General features: G+C 46.2%; 1 protein-coding gene across 1 annotated transcript in view; it reads right to left on the bottom strand.

Annotated features, from left to right (window-relative positions):
- The window catches only part of MLXIP (MLX interacting protein), a 49,472-nt gene that overhangs the window by 13,703 nt on the left and 15,279 nt on the right, over nucleotides 1-20,490 (bottom strand). Inside the window, exons 2-3 of the mRNA XM_080650671.1 lie at nucleotides 1,399-1,505; nucleotides 541-626 (exon numbers count right to left, since the gene is read on the bottom strand). Coding sequence (XP_080506797.1) covers nucleotides 541-626; nucleotides 1,399-1,505 — 193 coding nt within the window. The remainder of the gene's footprint in view (nucleotides 1-540; nucleotides 627-1,398; nucleotides 1,506-20,490) is intronic.

The following is a 20,490-nucleotide window of genomic DNA, read 5'->3' as shown; positions in this document are numbered from 1 at the left end:
GACCCAGGGATAACACCCAAATGCATGTTTCCAGTAGCCACTACTACATTGTGCTGGGGACACATGGCCCCCTATTCTACAGAGCAGCAGGGGCTGCCCACAGAATGTGAGTGGGTGCAGAATTGAGGCGAGAAACCCCTGCAGCCCACCCAGCAGAGAACTGACCCCTTTCCTCAGCCCTTCAATCCTTCATGTGAGAAGGCAGTGGCCCCTCCTTTAGCTCAAGGGCCTTATAAGGAGCCCAAATCCCTCCCTGTTGACTTCAAGAAACACTGCAGTCACAGGAAAGTAGAGGGTAAGTCCCAACTGGAAAGTTCCTCAGTCCCTGGGTCAGCCCACTCTGAGAAGGGGGAGCCACCTGCTCCCCTCATCCCCATGGCTTCTCAAGGTCACAATAGCTGACAGGACAGCGCTGCCCCAGCATGCTGCCCTGTGGTCTCCCACTGGGGAACCCAACCCTGGCTCCCAGCCCTCATGAGTCGTCTCCTCCTGAGCAAGGGCGAGTTCCTTTCCCGGCCACCCATGATCACTGCCATTTACCTCTGGCCGGCGATGCTCATCCACTTCCACAGAGCCGTCTAGTGGAGTGACGAAGTGGCATACAGGATTTTTTCGCTTCTCCAAATCTGGGCAGAGAGGGGGTAAGATATCATCACTGTGACCAAGACCCCTGAAGGAGCCTTGCCCCTTGGTCCACACTCCTCCCCTCGGGTGGGACCCTCTCACGTGTGTTCTTTCATTCTCTTTCCCTTGGGAAACAAGATTTCAGACAAACAAAGGGATCCAGATTAAAGAGAAAGAATGTGTCAATATGGCGTGGGTAAGAAAGGGAAACGCCAGCTTAACACCAGGGTGGCCCAAGCACACCAATCTCCTGCAAAAGTCACCCAGGCCAGCTGGAGACAGAACAAGGCCGGACCTGCATTTTCTTAGACCTGCTGAAAGTGGGAACTATTCCCTGATGCTTCAAATGTCACCTGTCTGCTACACCCTTTCTGATTCCCCTGAAAAGAACAAACTCCTCCCTCCGCCTCTGCCTTTTCGACATTGGGCCCTGGTGTCTATCATAACAGTGGGCAACTGTGCTGTAAGCAACCGGCTAACACATCTGTCTCTTGCAGACTACGGGCACCTTCACAACACAGACTACCTGGTTGGCCCCCTGTGCCTGATGGCGGAGAAGTGTCCAGTTCACTGGGATTTGGTTAGGTTTTCCTGTCTCTGCAGACTGCCCAAAAGAAGCTTCTCTTTGAGGCATAATTTCCAAGGGTGGGCTCTGAAGCCCAAGGTGCACAGGCCTCCAGGTGGAAGAACCTGGAGGGCCATCCTCACATGCCTGGGGGCCCCTGCAGCCTCCTGCCCCAGCTCCCAGGAGGCCCCAGCTCACTTGGCACTCACACTGCATGTACCACGCCCGCCAGATGGCGTTATTGAGCCGGATCTTGTCTCTCCACTGGAGCTTCAGGCCCTTGAAATTCTTCCACTTGGGAGACACCAACTTCCCACTGAAAGGCAAGAAAGAGAGAAACTCATTGGTTCCTCTGAAAATGAAGGAACATCAGAAAGTGCCACCTGATCATTCCAGGCCCCCAAATTCTGGATTAATCCATTACAAGTCACAGGTGAGACTGATAGAATACGTAAGTCCCTCTGGGACCTCTCCCAAGTGACATGGAGTAGAGGTGTTGGGATGATGGCCATGGGTTGTTAACTGTTGAAGCAGGCTGAGGGCCAGGTTCATTATCCTATTCTGTTTACTTTTTGCATATCTCTAAAATTTTCCATAATTAAAAGTTAAAAAGAAATCTGTTGTTCACAATATATATAAGTATTAAGTCACATCGCACACTTTAAACTTACACAACGTTACCCGTCAATTATACCTCAATGAAGCTGAAAAAAGAAATCTGTTGACCACTGAATGAAAGCCAAGCTCCTTTAACCTGGTCTCGGCCCACCTCCCCACAAGGTACTTACAACAGGCCTTTGAACCTGTGGGGCCCTCTTCTGCCTCCAGGCCTCTGCACACATGGTCCTCACTCCTCACGGAGCTCCCTGTGCCCCTGCCCACCTGTTCAGCCTTCAAAACACTGCTCCATCACCATCTCCTCCGAGCAGGCACTGAGATCTCCCAGAGCACAGCTCACACCTCAAAGATCACTCACCCATAGCCCCTAGAACAATGTCTGTGCCCACATCTCCCTCCAATAGACAGACTGCAGCTTCTAGAGGGAGGGCCCTTTAGGCATCACTCACCCTAAGCACCTAGCACAAAACTTGGCACATAGCAGGGGCTCAGGTAGTAATTCTTCATTAATGAGTTAAAGCGCTTGCAAAGCAAGCTAACAACAGGCAAGAAACGTTCTCTGGAGGCACAGCCTCCTCGGACAGCTTAGTTTTCCAAGGGCTCTGCCAGGAGCCTCCTCTGAGCATCTGGCACAGGGCTCCTCTTTTTCAGATGGCTTGAGGTAAGCAAGGGGCTATTTTTGGTTCATACCAAAGGTGGTTCTCTGGGTCCTCCTGACTGCAGGTCACAGCCCTTTCCCTTTTCCAGACCCACTCAGAAAGCTCAAGTGACAGAGACATGCCAATAGCTCAACAGCTGAGGTCTTCAAAGACAGTACCCACGCAATAAACCTGAGCTGAACCTGAAAACCTGGGTTACGAAGCAAAAGGCTGTGCACCTGGCAAAACCTTTACCCATCCAGCACCGGGCCAGGCTGAGAATCACGGAATCACATCAGCCAGAAGGCTGTGACCCCCCAGAGAGAAAATGTCACAGCACATTCTCTTAGAATCAGAGGGACAGACAGAGAGCAGCAGCCTCAGCTCAAAGAATTAGGGCCTTCAAACCAGTTACACACCTTCTTCCTCTCTTTCATCCTCATCTATTGGCACTCTGAACCCACGCCCCCACACCCCCATTGCTCAGCTTTCACCCCAGTTCAAAAACCAGCAGCTGCAGTGTTTCAGAGACTCTACTGCATAACTGCATCCTAACTGAACTTTTACGGTCACTTAACTCTTCTGGCACCCATTTCCTGGGTAAGATCATAGTAATACTATCACCTCCAGAGTGTTTTAATAAGGATTAAATGTGTGTACACACACAATGGGTGAACCCTAAAGCAAAATATAAGATATTAATAACCCCCTCAGTGATTTAGATTTACGTTATTACTGAAAAGCCTGATTTTAACACCTCCTGACTTGAAAAGGCCTCTCTTTTGTGCCACTATTGTCATGTGACTCTTCCTCTTCTACAGGAGGAAAAAGGTGATGCCCACTCTCAATACCCATGAACAAGGACCTGGGCAAAGGTCTATCCCAGCCGTGGGCAAACTATGGCCTGTGGGCCAGATCCGGCCCGTTCGGCTGTTCTATCCGGCCCGCGGAGCCGAAAGAGCGGAGGGTTCTCTTGCTCTCCCCTCCGCTCCTTTACTTTGAATTTATATTAGTTCACACAACACTCCATCCATGCTTTTGTTCCGGCCCTCCGGTCCATTTTTAGAACCCATTGTGGCCCTCGAGTCAAAAAGTTTGCCCACCCCTGGTCTATCCTGAATTCCATATGGCTGTAGAACCACTTGCTTCTTGTTTCCTCATCTGACAAGTCTACTCTGTGCCGTGTGAGCTAAGAATGAGGAATGGGATGGATGAGGCAGATGAAGTCCCCGGAGGCACAAGTGCTGAGTGTTGTGAAGAAGAGCAGAGGACTCTGGGAGCATACAGTCGGCATAACTAACCAGTTTGCCAGTCAGGAGAGGCTTTCTGGAGGAGGTGACATCTAAGCCAAGGCCTAGAGGATAAGAAACCTTTAAATAAACCAAGGAGAGGGGGAGAGGCCGTTCCTGATGCCTGGCCTGCCATGGCCCCGAGGTGAGCAGGAACACACCTGGCCAATGCAGCAGAGAACACCCAGCACGGCCGGAGCCTGGAGGGGTGGGGAGTGGGGGTGGGAGTGGCGCTACCAGACAGACCAGGCTGGAGAGCAGAGTACATCCCAGAGTGCATTAGGTCCCACAGCGGGCAAAACCAACCCGCTTCCCCCACCTCCGCATGATCTGTCAGCAACCTGATGCCTAACCAGGCAGGTGGTTCCAGGAATAAAAACAACAGAAAACGGTCCCTATTTCTTTATTTCCTGAAGTGGAAAAATATCCAAAACTTTTCTATAACTGATAGTTTCTTCACATTAAAGCCCAGAATAAAAGGCCCCTTTCTATGTTGCTGGATCCCGACCCAGCATTTTCCACCTGCAGAGATGGCGCAGAAGACACAAGCAGGAGAAGGGCGATAATGGAAAGTGGGGGCTCCTGGGAAGAGAACCAGCTTTGGTGCCCTGCAGTGTTTGGTGAAGAACTAACCACTGGGCTAACAACAAACCCAACCTTATCGCTACTCTGTTACCAAAGACAAAGCAGGGCAACCTGAGCATAACAGCGTCTTCTCAGAGAAGTGAGGTCACCTGGCCGGCTTCAATTACTTACAGTGAAGGGGTGGGGAGATGCAGAGAGAGAGCAAACCCTGTAAGCTGGAAACCAAACCTGACAGGCTATAGTTTGGGGGTTCACGTCTTCTTCCTCTTCTCTTGCTGAAATGTTTCACTTTTCCTTGATATTTATGTCAAATGTGGTCAAACTTCAGCAGGAGTATGTCAGATTTCAGAGCACAAACTGCTATTACACGTTCCCCCCCACCCCCCCGCCCGCCCCCGATTTCTGTAATATCACAATAGCCAACAGGTGGCGCTCAATCAACACAAAGAAGAGTCTGAGTCCAAAACCAAAACCAAAACCCCAACCACAGAAGTAGAGGGTAGGGTGAAAGGAGAGGTCCTGGATGTTTTCATGGTGGCTGACCACCCCTCCTCCACAGCAATTTCAAGACAAGCGCTGAAGAAGCGATACACGCAGCTCTATGGTAGCAAGGATTCCACAGGCAAACTGTTCGGAAACGGGGGGCTACATTTCTGTAAGTTTCTTTGGTGACTGGCTTCTCAGAGCCTTTTGTGTGCTGATGTCACTGTCACTCTGAAAGGTGGGATAGAGGAGACATTCTCTATGCCAACAGCCACAGACCAAACCTGGACGGGGACCCTTGTTACAGGGCTACCCGGAGTCCAGTTTCCCGTGCAACGGGCCAGGGAAGGCTGGCTGGCTGCTCTAAAAGGTCCTGAGACCTGCAGAGTTTAGCAGAGCTCCCTAGAGCAGTAACCCAGAAAGCACCTGGTGGGGTTTCTGCTCCCCAGGCCCTGCCCCAGCTTAATTAGTCTTCCAGACATGGATACTTCTTAGTCTAACTCAGGATTATCCCTCTTCCTTCATTAAAGTGTAACCAGAAACACAGAATGAAAATTACTGAGACCACTGGCTCCCCCCAGATAGATGAAAGACCTCCTCTGGCCTTAGCTTCCCAAACCTGCCCCTCTCATATGCCTGTGTAGGTCCTGGGGCTTTCCCGACAGAACCATGAGCCTGGATTCACCACACACCCTCCCACTCAGACCATGGGAAGGTCAAGGCCTATGTCTGACTCATCCCAGCACAGTGCCTGGCACCTGGGAGGTGCTTTTAAATACGGAGTTACTAAGTGAATGCTAAACTTTTCCATAAAGCAAACTCATACTCACCCTGCCATGCCACCCTTCCTAGAAGGCAGATTCATGACATGAAACAAGGAAGTTCACTGTACAACAAAGGTCCCTCTGAAAACTGTTGGTTAGAACTAGCAGACCGAATTCTTCAGAGGTCTGGCAAGAGACTGCTCTGGAATGGAAATTAAAGGGCAAGCCTTGCACAGACTGGAGCTGGAATTAAGAACAGGGGAGGGTGGGGCTGGGGCGGGGGCTTGGGATTCTGTAGGTCCCAGGTAGAATTAGGTCCTACTCCTAGTCAGCCTATCATGATAGGTACCAGAACAGTGGTGGAGGCCACTTATTTGTTCATTTGACCGTACTTGCTTGTTATGGGACATTTCTTTGCCATTCCTGATGCTTCTTAGATGCCCTGTAGCAAAATATCCCCTAGCGCTGCCTCCCCCTCACTCTCTCCCAGCTAGGTAGAGTGGGCATGTCACCAGTAAGTGTAAGAGGAGCCGGTGTGGGTGGTCCGGGCTCTTTCCCTCCTCTTGGGAGCAAGCTGCCCACCAAAGGCCCACACTGGTCAGGCTCTGCTCCTACATAGTGAAACACTATGGGGCAATTAAAAACCAACACACATGTCTTTGTACTGACATACAGGCAAGATCGTGGTTACTTGCATTAAGTGGGGGGAAACTGAAATGCAAGATATGTAGTATGGCCATGATTTGTACTTTCAGCAGGGAGATATGCACAGACACACAGGAAGGAAGGGAGGGAGAGAGAGCAAGGGAGGGAGAGGCAGGAAGACAGCCAGTCAAGCTCAGGAAAAATAGGTAAGAAACAGGTAACAGTGAAACTGACTTTCATTTGGAGAGCTGAATTAAGGGAGTCAGTCAGAGACTTAGTTTCATTGTTTAATGTTTTATACTGTTTAAATATAACATATGCATGTGTTATATTTTCAAAATAAACAAGGAAATAGGATCAGGGACAACCCAAGACCTTACAGGGCTTCTAGTTAATTGGGGAAGACAATTAATCACATGAGCAGATGGAAAATTTGTGCCTGTCAATTTTGTGCAAGAGATCCAAATATGAGGATAATGGCTATTAAGCAGTTTCTCTAATGAGTGGATGAATAATGCTCAGGCTGATTGGTCCTCTTCCAGGACTCTGATTTTTCTTCAAAAGAGTGGTCTCTATTGGCCTTTCCTGGGATCTGGGCTTGGTTCCACAGGCTGCGAGGAGCCAAAACTAACAGGCTCCAGACTGACAGAGGTTCACTGAGGTGCCAAGGCATGGGCCACAGCCACGGGCGAGGCAAGACAGGAGAGGGCAATTGCCTGGAGCTGTGGGCCCTCCACCCTGGGTCCAGCCCAAGCAGAGCCTCCTCCCAGAGGAAGCTTGTGAGGTTTTCAGGTCCTGTTCCCATGCCTGGGCATGGATCCTCCCTACTGAGCCCGTAATTCATTGTCGTGGTTACTTGGTGTCTATTCTGGGGCCTCGTGTATCACTGATTCACATCCAATCCTGTGCTAGTATTACAGTGCTTTAATAATTACAATTGTGATGTATTTTACCACCTAGTATGTACGTACGGATAGTCCCATCATTTTTTAAAGAATTTTTTAGAATTCTTGCCTATTTATTCTTCCATGGGAACTTTATGATCATGTTATAAAATCTCAAAAGAAAACTATTTTAGTGTTTTGACTGGGATTGCACTTAATTCATAAATTAATGTGGGCAACATAGAGCCATCCAACTGGGTCATTATCATCCTAGATCAGTGTATGTTTCTCCACTTATTCAAGCTACTTAACTTACTCAGAGTCAGAGGAATCTGAAGCTGTGTGGTATTCCATAAGCTTCTTCACATATGTCCCTTCTCATTTCTAATCATAATACTTTCATTAACATTGAAAAATAATGTAAAAGTAAAATACAGGAAGAGAAACCAGCAAGACAGATAAATGCACATAGTTGCATGTGCAAACACAAGCACCATCCACATTTTATTATATTCAACACAGCCCCACCCAGATGATATAGTAACTGCCATCCTCACCTGATCAAAGTGGCTAAGCCACAGATACAAGTGAGACATTGCGATCACATCAGTACTAGGAATAACTACCTCAAAGAGCACAGCCTTTCCCTAGCACTTTCATCCTCCTATGGGAAAAAGTAATTAATTAGTAGATTCAAATATTCACCAAGGCTAAGATTTTTACATAAAGATTAAAAACACCCCACCCCGTTTCAGACATCTGGCTTAAAGAGGAAAATAACAGAGGTCTGGGGCCACAATGCACATTTGAGCCAGGACTCTAGAAACTGCTGCCAGAGAAGTAATACTAGTAGAAATAGAGCATGTTTGCAAATGTTTCTGAGTTCCTATGAAATCTGGCAAGAAACAAGTGTTATTGTCACCATTATTAGTCATTTTCAAGGCACTGCCAGCTACATCACTTACTTAAAAGGCAGAGAAATCTGAAGCTGTCTGATGCTTTTCAAAGGATAAGGTAACACTCTCCAGGTAGCCAAGATCTATAAATAAGCTTTAAAAGCATTGGCTCCTTTGCTAAAAGTCAGCTATGACTAATAAAGAAAACCCATGGAATCTGTTCTCTATTGAACATGAAGCCCCAAACCTTAACCTTGACAATAACTATGGTCACAGTGACATTAGGGTAAGTTAACTGAAGTTAGTATAAGTACATCTATCAAATTCTAACCTTTCTGGGGCCAGGAGCTGGAGCCCGTTGTTAATACTGTACTATGTAGCGCCTATGCCCTGTGTTCAATGGTGCTTAACAAAAGAAATGGGTTGATGTGGCTATGCAAAGCATGAATACTGTGGCCATGACTTTCCCCATGACACAATCCTGATTTGTCTACTCAACTCACTTATTTAGCACTGTTCTCAGTGCTAAGAATAGAGCAGTGAACAAAACCAAGTCTCTAGCCTTATGGAGCTTATATTCTATGGACAGACAACCAAGTATGTGCTGTGTCAAAGTATGTGCTGTGTCAGAAGTACTCAGTGGTATGGAGCAGAAGCAGGTGGAGAGGGAGCTGGACAGGCAAAGGGGCATGTGAGCAGATGTGAAAGTGAGACATTGGATGGATCCTGGCTACTGCCTCAACAACATCCACCCTGTCAAATCCATCTGTCACTTTCAGGCCTCATCTGACCAGAGCTCCCTGCAACATCTGACATTGAAAAATAAATGTAAAATGTTGCAGCGAGCTCCTTGGCCCCCATGCCTCACCCCACTCCAGGCTTCTCTGGACACTCCCGGCCTTCTGGTCACTCCAGCTGCTCCTGTTGAGTCTCTCCTTCACCAGCTTTCCCTCCTCCTTCCCTCAGCCTCTATCTCTGGTGTCCTCGGGACTGGTCCTGGGCTCTTCCTACTCTGTACTCTCCCCTCTGCTCCCTTCCATGTGTGTCCTCCAGGCTTGCACACTAGCTGCACCGATTACTCTCTGGGCTTCTCCCCTCTCCCCTCCTTCCCACCCAGCAAGCCGGAATGCCCCTGACAACGCATGCCTGTTCACATCGCTCCCTAGCTGGAACTCCTTCAGAGGTTCCCCTGCTCATAGACAGAATAGAATCCCTAAATATTCACCAAAGTACAGTCCCCCCACCCCATGCTGCCCACATTTGTTTTGACATATCCTCATTCACTTGTCTAACGTCTTCATCTTCCACATATTACCTTCCTGTCGGAGCCCTCCTGGATTGCTCTCAAGGTAAATAATTTCGCTATGCCCTCTCACAACACCCTGTACCTACCACAATCTGCAGTTACCTATTTATGTGTCTGCTGACAGTCTCCACAACCAGATTTCATTTTCCATGGAGGAGTGACCATTACTGTTCTGTTCGCCAATACGAACCCGTGCCCAGCACATACCACCACCGAGTATGTGTACAATGAACTCCCGAATGAAACTCCACTGTCTTCCTACTGCCCACAGAGCCCCACTCTTGACTAGAACAGGCCCTGCTCCCTGGCCTTGCCCCATGCCTCTTTTACCATCCTGCGCCCAATCCTTCCAAGCAGTCCTTCCTGTCAGAGCACGCTCAGTTCTCTTTGCCTGAACCTCACACACTCACATGGATGTGTTTTTGTTTGTTTGATCTTGGCTTATGTTCTCCCCCATCCCACCTTCTTTCCCCTCCTCTCACCATTTAAAATCAGATAACACATCTTTGTAAATTAACTTATTATCAGTTTTTCCAGGTTTGCTTTATTTTAGAGAACACAACGGAATCGTCCAGATGAAGAGGAGTAGTATATTACAAACGGAACAAGACTAAACCAGGAGTCAGGATCCAGCACTGCAGTCCCAGCTTTGATGCAAAATAGCAGTGAGACTTTAAGTGGGATACCATCTCTGCTCAACAAATCATTTCCTCTCCCTGGCTCTCAGTTTCCCTTTTTTAGGAGAGAGGCGGGGGGGGGGGGCAGGAAGTAGCTTATCCCAACTTCCTTTCCAGTTCTAAGCTCTGAACTTCCAGAAAGGGAGATGCTGGCATTAAAGAATACAAATGAGAGATCCCCAAAGTAGGTAGGCATGTAGGGTAACAACAGGTACCATTCAATATAAGAAAGAAGAAAAGGATCTGTAAAACCCCAACACAACCACAGACTTCTGACTTATCTCTGAGGAGGGGATTTTAAAAAGCATGCAAACCAATAAAAAACTTTGTACAGCCCTCCTCACATAATACAAATTCAAAAATAAAATCTGTTTTACCTTTGCCTGCTAAAGATAATTTCCCTCCCATCTGCTACTGAGAATCAGCTGTCAGCCTAAATCTCTCCCTCTCTTCATCCTCTTCCCATGCACGCTGTTAACCTTCCAAGTAGCAGGAGTGTGGGTGGGCAGGAGAGCGGGAGACCAACCCACTACATCAAAGGCCAGATCATCTCTGTCAGATGGGTCACTATTTGGGAAACACTGGAAGTCTCTACACTGACCCCCACCAAGATGAGCGCCCCCTACTGCTGACACTGTCTCCTGAGATATATGAACATATTACATCTTTATCAGATTCAAAACACCTACATTTTTTTTCTTTGTGATATACTTATTTTCACTATGTCCTTTCTGTCAAAAGTAATAATTTGTTATTCACAAACTCAAACTTAAACACAGGGGTGGAAGATGAAGTTTCAGTTTATGATCACATCCCCATTTTAACTCAGGCCTTACTCACCCTGCTGCTTGGGCATTTCCCATCCTAACTGCTGCAGCAAACGCCTAAAAAGAAAAGTGTGCTCTTATCGCTCCATGAAAGGGTACACACACCTTTAAAAACCAAGGTCAGGTAGCATATCTTATTCATTACCCTTGCTTCAAGGCCTCCTGGGAAAATAGACAAAAATACAATGACAATATCTAAGGTACAAATAATTTAGCAAACTGCAGGGCAGGGAAAAAGCCAACACAGAAAATGATGGACATTTATTTTCTCAAAACTACAGTCCCCGATGTGCTGGTGTTTCCCCTCCACATTCACAAACAAAACCAACCAGTGGGCCAGAATGAAAGACTGAACCAAATGACAAGGAGATTTTGTACTTCCTTATCCTGCAGATCTTTTGGGACCAGTGTGTGTTCTGGGGGGAGGAGGAGAGTAGGGAGAGAGGTTCTTATGAACAAAACTTGAAGCCAACCACTTTAACTGTTGTTTAAACTATAGAGTTTCAGAGTCTTCATACTATTGCGAGGGCCTGCTCCACTTTCCTCACATAAGGAAGAACTGGCTAACATCTGATTGCTCTCAAGTCAGATTTTACTGAGGAAATCTGATCCTGTCCACTGTGCCGGTCCTCATGTCATAAAAATTCATCTATCATCAGAACCTCAGGCCAGGCCACCCTTCACGGGGGGAACAGAGGGTGCCTTTAAGTGAGGGCTGACTCTGAAGTTCAAGAGCAGCTTTTCTAATCAGAGGCGGCTTTCATAATCATTCTGTTACCGGCGGCTGGCCATGGGAGAGGGGAAGAAATTAGGGTGTCACCTGCCTATGATGTGGCTTTGAGCAGATATCTGGCCTTTCAGAACTTCATGGGGGTGGGGGGGGGGATGGAATAACCTATCTCACAGAGCAGATGTAAGAATTAAATGAAACAAGATATTTAGAATGAACTAATGGTGTCTGGAACACAGGAGGGTCTCAATAAAAGAGATTTGTGCATTCAGCTGACGTTTCCATGACGCTCAGAACTGCTCTGACTCTCTGTGCTGTGATAAAGTGCAATTACAGGCCTCGAGGCCACAGCAGCCAAGTCTCCCAGTGACTGTTCGGGCGAGTGATGAGTAAAGAAAGGTCCTTGGGAGCAGGAGAGAACTACCATTTAGAGATTAGATATGTTTTTCAATGACAGTGCAATCAAATCCCACTCCTATCTGCACAGATACAATCATTTTCTTTTTTTATTAGTACATTTCACTCTCCACCACAGATGAGTATCTGCCTAGTAGAAAAGCCTAATAGTTCTTCGACAGGAATGGCAGTTGGGGGCGTTTTATGGTCGCCTATTACCTGCACTTGCAGTCCCTTTACCCCACAAAGTGCCCTCAACAAGAAAATGCAGCTGGGGGACTGATTACTCGCCTCCCACACTGGCTCTCGGGTGCGCTTCTCCATAATGTCCCTTATCAAGCACTTAGTCAGCTAGAGCTGGAACACCCAGAAGAGGGCGGGGAAAGCGAGATGCCAGGAGGAATGCTGAAATGTTCTAAACCCTGCCAGCGCTCCAGGAGGAAGTGCAAAGGCTGGTGGATTCATATAGTGTAGCTTATTGCTACAGCTCTTTCAGCTCAAAGTCCATAATTCTATGACTCTGTAAGAATAAAGAATAATGAGAAATAGTTACCCTAGAAAATGCTAAGAAGCCCACACTGAGGTAGTTAGAACAAAGAAAAAGGAAAAGGCCAAAACATTTAAATTCCTCAGCTCTTTCTAAGGTACAGATAAATGTGTAGAGCCTGCAATCACACCTGGCTTTCCCAACCAGGAAGCAAATGTATCCATTCCTAGGGAAGAAATCACCTGCAGGCCAGGAGGTGAAACACCCAGCAACATTCACCTCAGTGCGATGTGTCAGGCTCTTCCCTGAAGACTGGGTGACAAAGCCAGTCTCAGCTCTTGACCTCGGGACCTCACAAGCTAATGGGAAATATAGAACATCTAGGCTCCCATGAAGTGTATGGAAACACATGTATGGAAACACGGATGGGCACGCAAATGGGAAGTGGGTCTAGGATGTCTTCCTCAAGTAGGATGGTTGAGCTAACCAGGAAAAGGAAATGTGGAGAAAAGGGTTCTAAGCAGAAGGAATAAGAGGTCTTTCTCGAAATACCAGCAGTTTGGCTTCTGGGTCCCCTCCCTACTGCATCCTTCACTTTGATAAGAGAAGTTAAGGTAAGAGCCACTGATTAGAACCTTAAGGATCAAAGTCTCACCCTCACTGCTGCCAGTTCCTTGCCAATGCATGGGGTCAGCAGCAGTAGCTGATTCTGGGGAAAAGAAGAGAGAGCTATGGGAACATCAGTTCATCCATTGCTCACATTTAGGGTCAGTGTAATTTTCTGAATCTGTAGTCTAAAAAGATGATAGAATAGGAGGAAGAGCTAGCCTGTCACACCCGTTTCTGAAGTCAAGAACAAGAAAGTGGGGGAAAGAGACGAAGAAAAGAAGGGGACAGGATTTAGAAAAGGGAAGTTTTGGAAAGATAGCTTTTGTACTATTAGTGGTTCGACTACATAAAAGTGAAAAACTCTTCTAAATCAAAAAATCAATAAGCAAAGTTACAAGATAATTGCCAAACTGAGGGAGAGGTTGAAAAAAACATTAACGTCTAAGGAGTTCTACAGAATTAGTTACGCTCCCCAAGTGACTTACTAATGGCAGAGAGAAAAGCATATCTTTACAATGAAGACAGCGAAGCAAATGATCAAAGGTGACATTTGCACCTTTGAAGGGACTATCTGTGAAGCACACTCACCAAAAACATTGAACCTAAATGTAATCAAGACTCTGGAGCCTAACACGTGGTTCACAGGAAATCCGGGGGACAGAGCAACACGCTAAACAACACAACAAGAAAACTAATACAGTACATGGGGCATTCATCAGACAGCTGGACTGGCTGCTGCACAAAGTCAATGCCAAGGGGGGAAAAGCTGAGGGATTATTCTAGATTAAAGAAGACTAAAGAGATGAAAAACAAATGCAACATCGAAGTCTTGATACTAGTCATAAACACTAGTTACAAAAGACAGTCTTGAGAAAACGGGACAAACTTTAATGTAGGCCGTACAGTATATGAACTAATATTTTCTTTGGCATGAAAATGGCAATGGTTATGAAAGGGAATACCTTTATTTTTAGGCATAAATGTCATGCTGTCTTCAACTTTTTTTTTAAAATTCTCACCCAAGGTTATGTTTTGTTTTTTTTGTGTGTGTGTTTTTTAAAAATTGATTTGAGAGAGAGGGAGGGATGGGAGGGAGGGAGAAAGAGAGGGTGACTGGAGAGAGAGAGAGAGAGAGAGAGAGAGAGAGAGAGAGAGAGAGAGAGAGAAAGAGAAAAGCATCGATTAGAGAGAGAAACACTGATCAGTTGCTTCCTGTATCCACCCTGACCTGGGATTGAACCTGCAACCTAGGTATGTGCCCTGACTGGGAATCAAACCCGCAACCCTTCTGGTACACAGAATGACACTCCAACTAGCTGAACCACCCAGACGGGACTATATTTAACTTTTTAAGGAACTACCAAAGTGTTTTCCATACCAGTTACCCCATTTTACATTCCCAGAGTTCCAAGCTCTCCACATCTTTGCCAACATTTATCACATGCTAAATGGTGTGAAGCAGTATCTCCATGGTTTTTATTTTCTTCTCCCTAATAATTAATAATGTTAAACATCTTTTCATGTGTTTATGGGTCATTTTTACATCTTTGGAGAAATGTCTATCCAAGACCTTTGCTAATTTTTAAATTGAGTTGTTATTTTTATTTCTGAGTTGTATAAACTTTATATATTCTAGATACACATCCCTTATTAGATATATGAATTGCAAATATTTTCTCCCATTCTTGGGGTGGTCTTTCTAACTGGTACAACTTTTGAAAACCAGTCTGGCAACATATATCAAAGATTTCAGTGTGAATACCCTTTGATTTTACAGTTTTACACTTTTAAGAATTTATCCTCCGCTGCGGAGAGGAGGACGATGAAGTAGCGCAGAGTCGCGCAGGGCTGCGGAGAGGTGCCCCAGTCGCCTCGGGGTCCATGGCCAGGACCACCAGCCAGCTGAGAGAGAGAAAGAAACATCAATGATGAAAGAGGATCCAATATGGCGGCGTAGGTAAACACCTAAACTGCTGCCTCGCACAACAATTTCAAAACTACAACTAAAAGACAAAACGTCTATCACCCAGAACCACGGGAAAGCTGGCTGAGTGGAAGTTCTACAACTAGAAGGAAAGAGCAAACAGCATTGAGGGGTGCACAAGCGTGGAAAAGCTGAGGTACGGAGATGCGCAAATCGGGAGCGCTGCTGTTTTCAACCCGAAGGGAGATAAGCTCCCGATTACTCCGAACTCCAGTTTCTGGGGAGACGCGGGGGACCCAAACTCCTACAGGGAGAAGCTGGACTGTCTGCCGTGGGGTCGGAAAGTGAGGGAGGCTTGCTTGCAGGGCTGCGCACAGGAATAATTGTTTATTGTGCTGGGGCGCCGGACGCGGGGACACAGTCGGAGACGCAGAGACGGCTTCTGGCAGCCATCGCTGTTTGCCACGCCCTAGCCTAGTGACACCCTTAGACCCCGCCCCGCACAATCTACAAACCCACCCAAGCTCCAAGCAGCAGCTTTAGCATATGAATGGCCTGCCCTATCACAGCTTAACCTAGCAAACTTGCAGCCCGGGTCAGACAGCTCCAAAACCTCCAAACCCCAAGCAAAGAGGAGAAAACTGTAGTTCTCGCTGTAGCACCTGCTGGGTGGCCTCAGAAAGTAGCTGACCTGCACCCCATTGGAGATCCAGAAGCCAGTGTACCTAGTGGTCAGTGTGAGACACCAGATTTCAACTCCTCACATCCATAAGTGACACATTCAAGAGGCAGACTCAGTGAACACCAAAGCCCCACTGAAACAAGTCCTGCACCATAAGCGTGTCTCCAGCACAGCAGTTCTTCCATTATAGACACAGCGGGTCCTCACAGCCAACTGGCCTGGAGGTCAATTCCTCCCAGTGTACCAACAGCAATCAAGGCTTAACTACACCAAGACTTTGCACTCAGCCCACAAAGGGGTGTACCAAGAGCATCCTCCTCAGGTGATTGGGGAGGCTGAGCTACTGGCCCCTATAGGTCACCTACCACACAAAGCCACTCCATCAGCACAAGGAAGCAGCAAAATGCGGAGACAAAGAAACATGTCACAAATGAGAGAAATGGAGGAAAGCAAACTACTGGACGACATAGAGTTCAGAACCACATTTATAAGGTTACTCAAGAATCTTCTAAAAACCGCTGAGGAACTTAGTGAGACCTTTAAGGATCTTAATGAGAATGCCAAAAAAATGGAAAAGGACCAGTCAGAAATTAAGCATACACTGTCTGAAATAAAGAATATACAGAAACTCAACTGTAGATCAACATACCCCAAGAATCAAACCAAAGATCTGAAATATGAGGAAACAAAAAACACCCAACCAGAAAAACAAAAAGAAAAAATCCAAAAATATGAAGATAGTGTAAGGAGCCTCTGGGACAACTTTAAGCGTACCAACATCCGAATTTTTGGGGTGCCAGAAGAAGAGAGAGAGCAAGATACTGAAAACCTATTAGAAGAAATAATGACAGAAAACTTTCCCTACCTGGTGAAAGAAATAGACTTACAAGTTCAGGAAGCACACAGAACCCCATACAAGGAATCCAAAGAGGACCACACCAAGACACATCATCATTAAAATGCCAAGGGCAAAAGACAAAGAGAGAATCTTGAAAGCAGCAAGAGAAAAACGGTTAGTTACCTACAAGGGAGCACCCATACGACTGTCAGCTGATTTCTCGGCAGAAACTATGCAGGCCAGAAGGGAGTGGCAAGAAATATTCAAAGTGATGAACAGCAAGAACCTACAACCAAGATTACTCTACCCAGCAAAGCTATCATTCAGAGCTGAAGGTCAGATAAAGAGCTTCACAGACAAGAAAAAGCTAAAGGAGTTCATCACCACCAAACCAGGATTACATGAAATGCTGAAGGGTATTCTTTAAGAAGAGGAAGAAGAAGAAAAAGGTAAAGATAAAAATTATGAACAACAAAATGACATCAAATACATGGGGTGGGGAATCAGGTGGAGGGGAGCTATGGGGGAAAAAAAAGAGGAACACCTGTAATAATCTGAACAATAAAGATTTATTTTTTTTTAAAAAAAAAAGATTATTCTGTAAGATGCCCTGACTGGTTTGGCTCAGTGGATAGAGCGTCGGCCTGCGGACTGAAGGGTCCCGGGTTCGATTCTGGTCAAGGGCATATACCTTGGTTGTGGGCACATTCCCAGTAGGGGGTGTGCAGGAGGCAGCTGATTGATGTTTCTCTTTCATTGATGTTTCTAACTCTCTCTCCTTCTCTCTTCCTCTCTGTAAAAAAACAACAACAATAAAATATATATATTTTTTTTTAAAAAAAAAGATTATTCTGTAAGAGAAGCTTATAAGTACAGCATTATCTCGCAACTATGTGGAGTTTTATTTAGTTATACAGAAGTAAATAAAATAATTCAAGATAGATAATAAAGGTCTGTGTACTTGATTCAAAGGAGCGTCTCTATACGCTCACTAAGTTAATTACTCTTATTTTACACTCAATTTAACAAGTTAAGCAAACCAATAGCAAGAGGGAGGCACCAGACAAAAAGGGAGAGTAAGTGGTAAACACTGCAGAGCAAGTGGCAACCAAGATCCTGCAGGAGACAACCATTAAAAATTTGAAAACCCAACTCAGAAAAGAGCCCAAGATCACTGGTTAGAAAAGCAAATGTACCTTAACAGTGTAAGAATATCAAGAGGTTACTGTAACAATACAATAAATAATATTCAGAAACAGGTTTCTAAATAATCAAAGGTTATACTACCATCAATGTGTTCAAGAAGCCGTGATGGCTATCGTGCATTTGCGAGAGATTTCCCCTTTCCATTAATAAGCCCACGTTTATAAAATATATGACTAATGAAATGAACAATGGTGATCTGGAAAATAGGCTTATAGCAAAGGAAGCTCTATTCCTTAAGAGAGGGGCAAATAAATAAGGTATTTTTGCAAACATTTTAATACTCAACTTCAATACCACAAAACTCAAAGGACTGAACAAAAGAAGTGATTTAGATGCACTGATAAGATTCTTCAGTGCTCCTCAAATCTATCATGTGGGATGGTTCCCAGGACTATTTCTGAGTAAGAACTAACCCTGTGGCCCTAACCGGTTTGGCTCAGTGGATAGAGCATCGGCCTGTGGACTGAAAGGTCCCAGGTTCCATTCCGGTCAAGGGCATGTACCTTGGTTGCGGGCACATCCCCAGTAGGGGGTGTGCAGGAGGCAGCTGATCGTTGTTTCTCTCTCATCAATGTTTCTAACTCTCTATCCCTTTCCCTTTCTCTCTGTAAAAAATCAATAAAATATATTTTAAAAAAAAAGAACTAACCCTGTGGTTAAGGTCATTTTATATTACCACCCTCCCACCCAGCTCTGTCCACCATGTATCATCTCCTCCTGCCTTTGTAGTTCCATCTTTAAGAAAAAGCACTTCTTAACTTGGCTGTCTGGGGCCAGAATCTTGCAAGAAAAATTTTTTTTCATTTCTCCTAAGTTCTTCAAATGCCACTCTACAATCACAACTGCATTTAAAGAGCTATCCAATCAAATGCAAAGAAACCAAGTTCCCATTCTAGAAGGAAATGGGGTCTGTATCTTCTTACCATTGTGTGAGCTACCTTCACCCCCATGTGAGTTCCTGCTGTCCTCACCTATGAGGCTGGGACTTCCACAAGGACAGTTGATATGACTAATCTGACCACACAAATATGAAACTAAATGAGGGCAGAGGTGAGACAATGCGAAAACATCAGAAAGAAGCCAAACACTGAGTTTCTGTCCCACTCTTGAGGAACTGTGTCTGGGAGTCCAGCCAGAGGAATTATTTGCTCTATGGATTAAATCTCGAGTTTGAAGCATCACACATATGATAGGGGCAGATGCCAGGCCAAAAGGTCAGCATAAATGTCAGCCTCAATAGCAGGTGGAGAACCTGGCCAGAGCAGGTGGTCTCCTGTACTGGGCAGGCGAGTGCCAAGTAAGGCTGAGGGCACAGGCAAGCAGCTTGACTCCTGGAGGCTCCATGCCAAGAGGCCATGATTGGCTGTCACCCAGCCGGGGGTCAGGAGCAGCATGGAATGCCCACTGAGACAGCTGTCTATTCTGGATGGCTAACTAATCACCTCAGATGCTGCTGAGCACAGAGGGCAACGGAAAGCAGGTTCTCCCTTCTGGACCAGGCTACCCACAGGAACACGGCTGAGGTGGAAGAAAAACAGCTAGCTCAGAGCACCAGAGCAATTCAAGCCAACCAACTGCTTTATTCAAAACAATGCTGGCTTTGTCAAGAGATTGCAACAGCCCAACAAGAGCCAGTTGAAAGACCTGCCCTCTTTTACTCATTTCAACTGCTGGTCCCCATGACTTTGAGACATCACACTAAAAAAGGGGGGAGGTTACATACATAAACCAACATCAGCCAACCCATGTGATGCACCAGAGACAGCTACCACTCAGATGACACATCATGGAGCTGGCTGTTTTGCAGCCCTGCTCCCCTTTCCAGAAGCTGAGCTCCCAGGATGCATTTGAATCTCACTTACTGATACATTTCCAGTGAACTTAGCCAACAAAGGACAAGGGCTGAAACGTCAAGTATTTCTACAGTGCTGCTGGGTCAATTTTCCAGTCAATTCAGGAGGGCAGCACACCAAAGATCTCAATAAGAGCTACCAAGCTGGAGTGGCTGCTCCGAGCTTTACAAAAGCCTGAAAGCTGCTACTCCAGGGTCCTCTAGGGCAAGAAACAAAGCAATTCTCTCTTTGGGAAGAAATCGTGGGGGTGGGCACCAGCAGATTACAGTATTTCTCACACCACACCCTGCCCTGTTCACTTCATCCATATTTCACAAAATCAGTGGCAATCATTTCAAAGCACTATGCAAACACACCCAAAGCTCCAAAGAGCCAGCAACAAGCACAAAAACAGAGATAAGCAAAGCTATCGGGCAAAAGCAGCTGGCTGCATAGAGGCCAAACCAGCTCGACTGCGACTAGCAGGTCTCTGGTAGGCCGCTCTGAGAAGCATCTGGAGGAGGCCGTGTAGCCCACAGGTGAATTTCCCCACCACCTGCCTGCTGGCTCTCAGCAACTATGCAAGGACAACACCAAGGACAAGCCAGAGGCTAAGCTGACAACTGGGTTCCTTGCTTTCATGGGAAGGCTTTTTCCCATGGACAACGCCCACAGCCAAGGTTTCTCTTGGAGGAGAATCGTGAATTCCAAAGCTAAAGGGAAATGGAGACTAGTCGGATAAATGGATGTTCAGCATGAGAGAGAGTGAAGGGGCCAGGGCCAGGCTCTGCTGGGCTGGGACAGGGAGCCCTCGGTAAGGAGTTCTGAGCCAGAATGCAGCTGCCGGATGTGGGATGCCACAAGAGGCAACCTAACCTATCCACTGGGCCTAGGGAGTCAGATGACCTGATCCAGTTTTTTTTGTTTTTGTTTTTAATATATTTTATTGATTTTTTACAGAGAGGAAAGGAGAGGGATAGAGAGT

Source organism: Plecotus auritus (assembly GCF_963455305.1).
Source record: "Plecotus auritus genome assembly, chromosome: 13".
NCBI classification, from domain to species: Eukaryota; Metazoa; Chordata; class Mammalia; order Chiroptera; family Vespertilionidae; genus Plecotus; species Plecotus auritus.
This window is presented reverse-complemented; position numbering and strand designations above follow the sequence as displayed.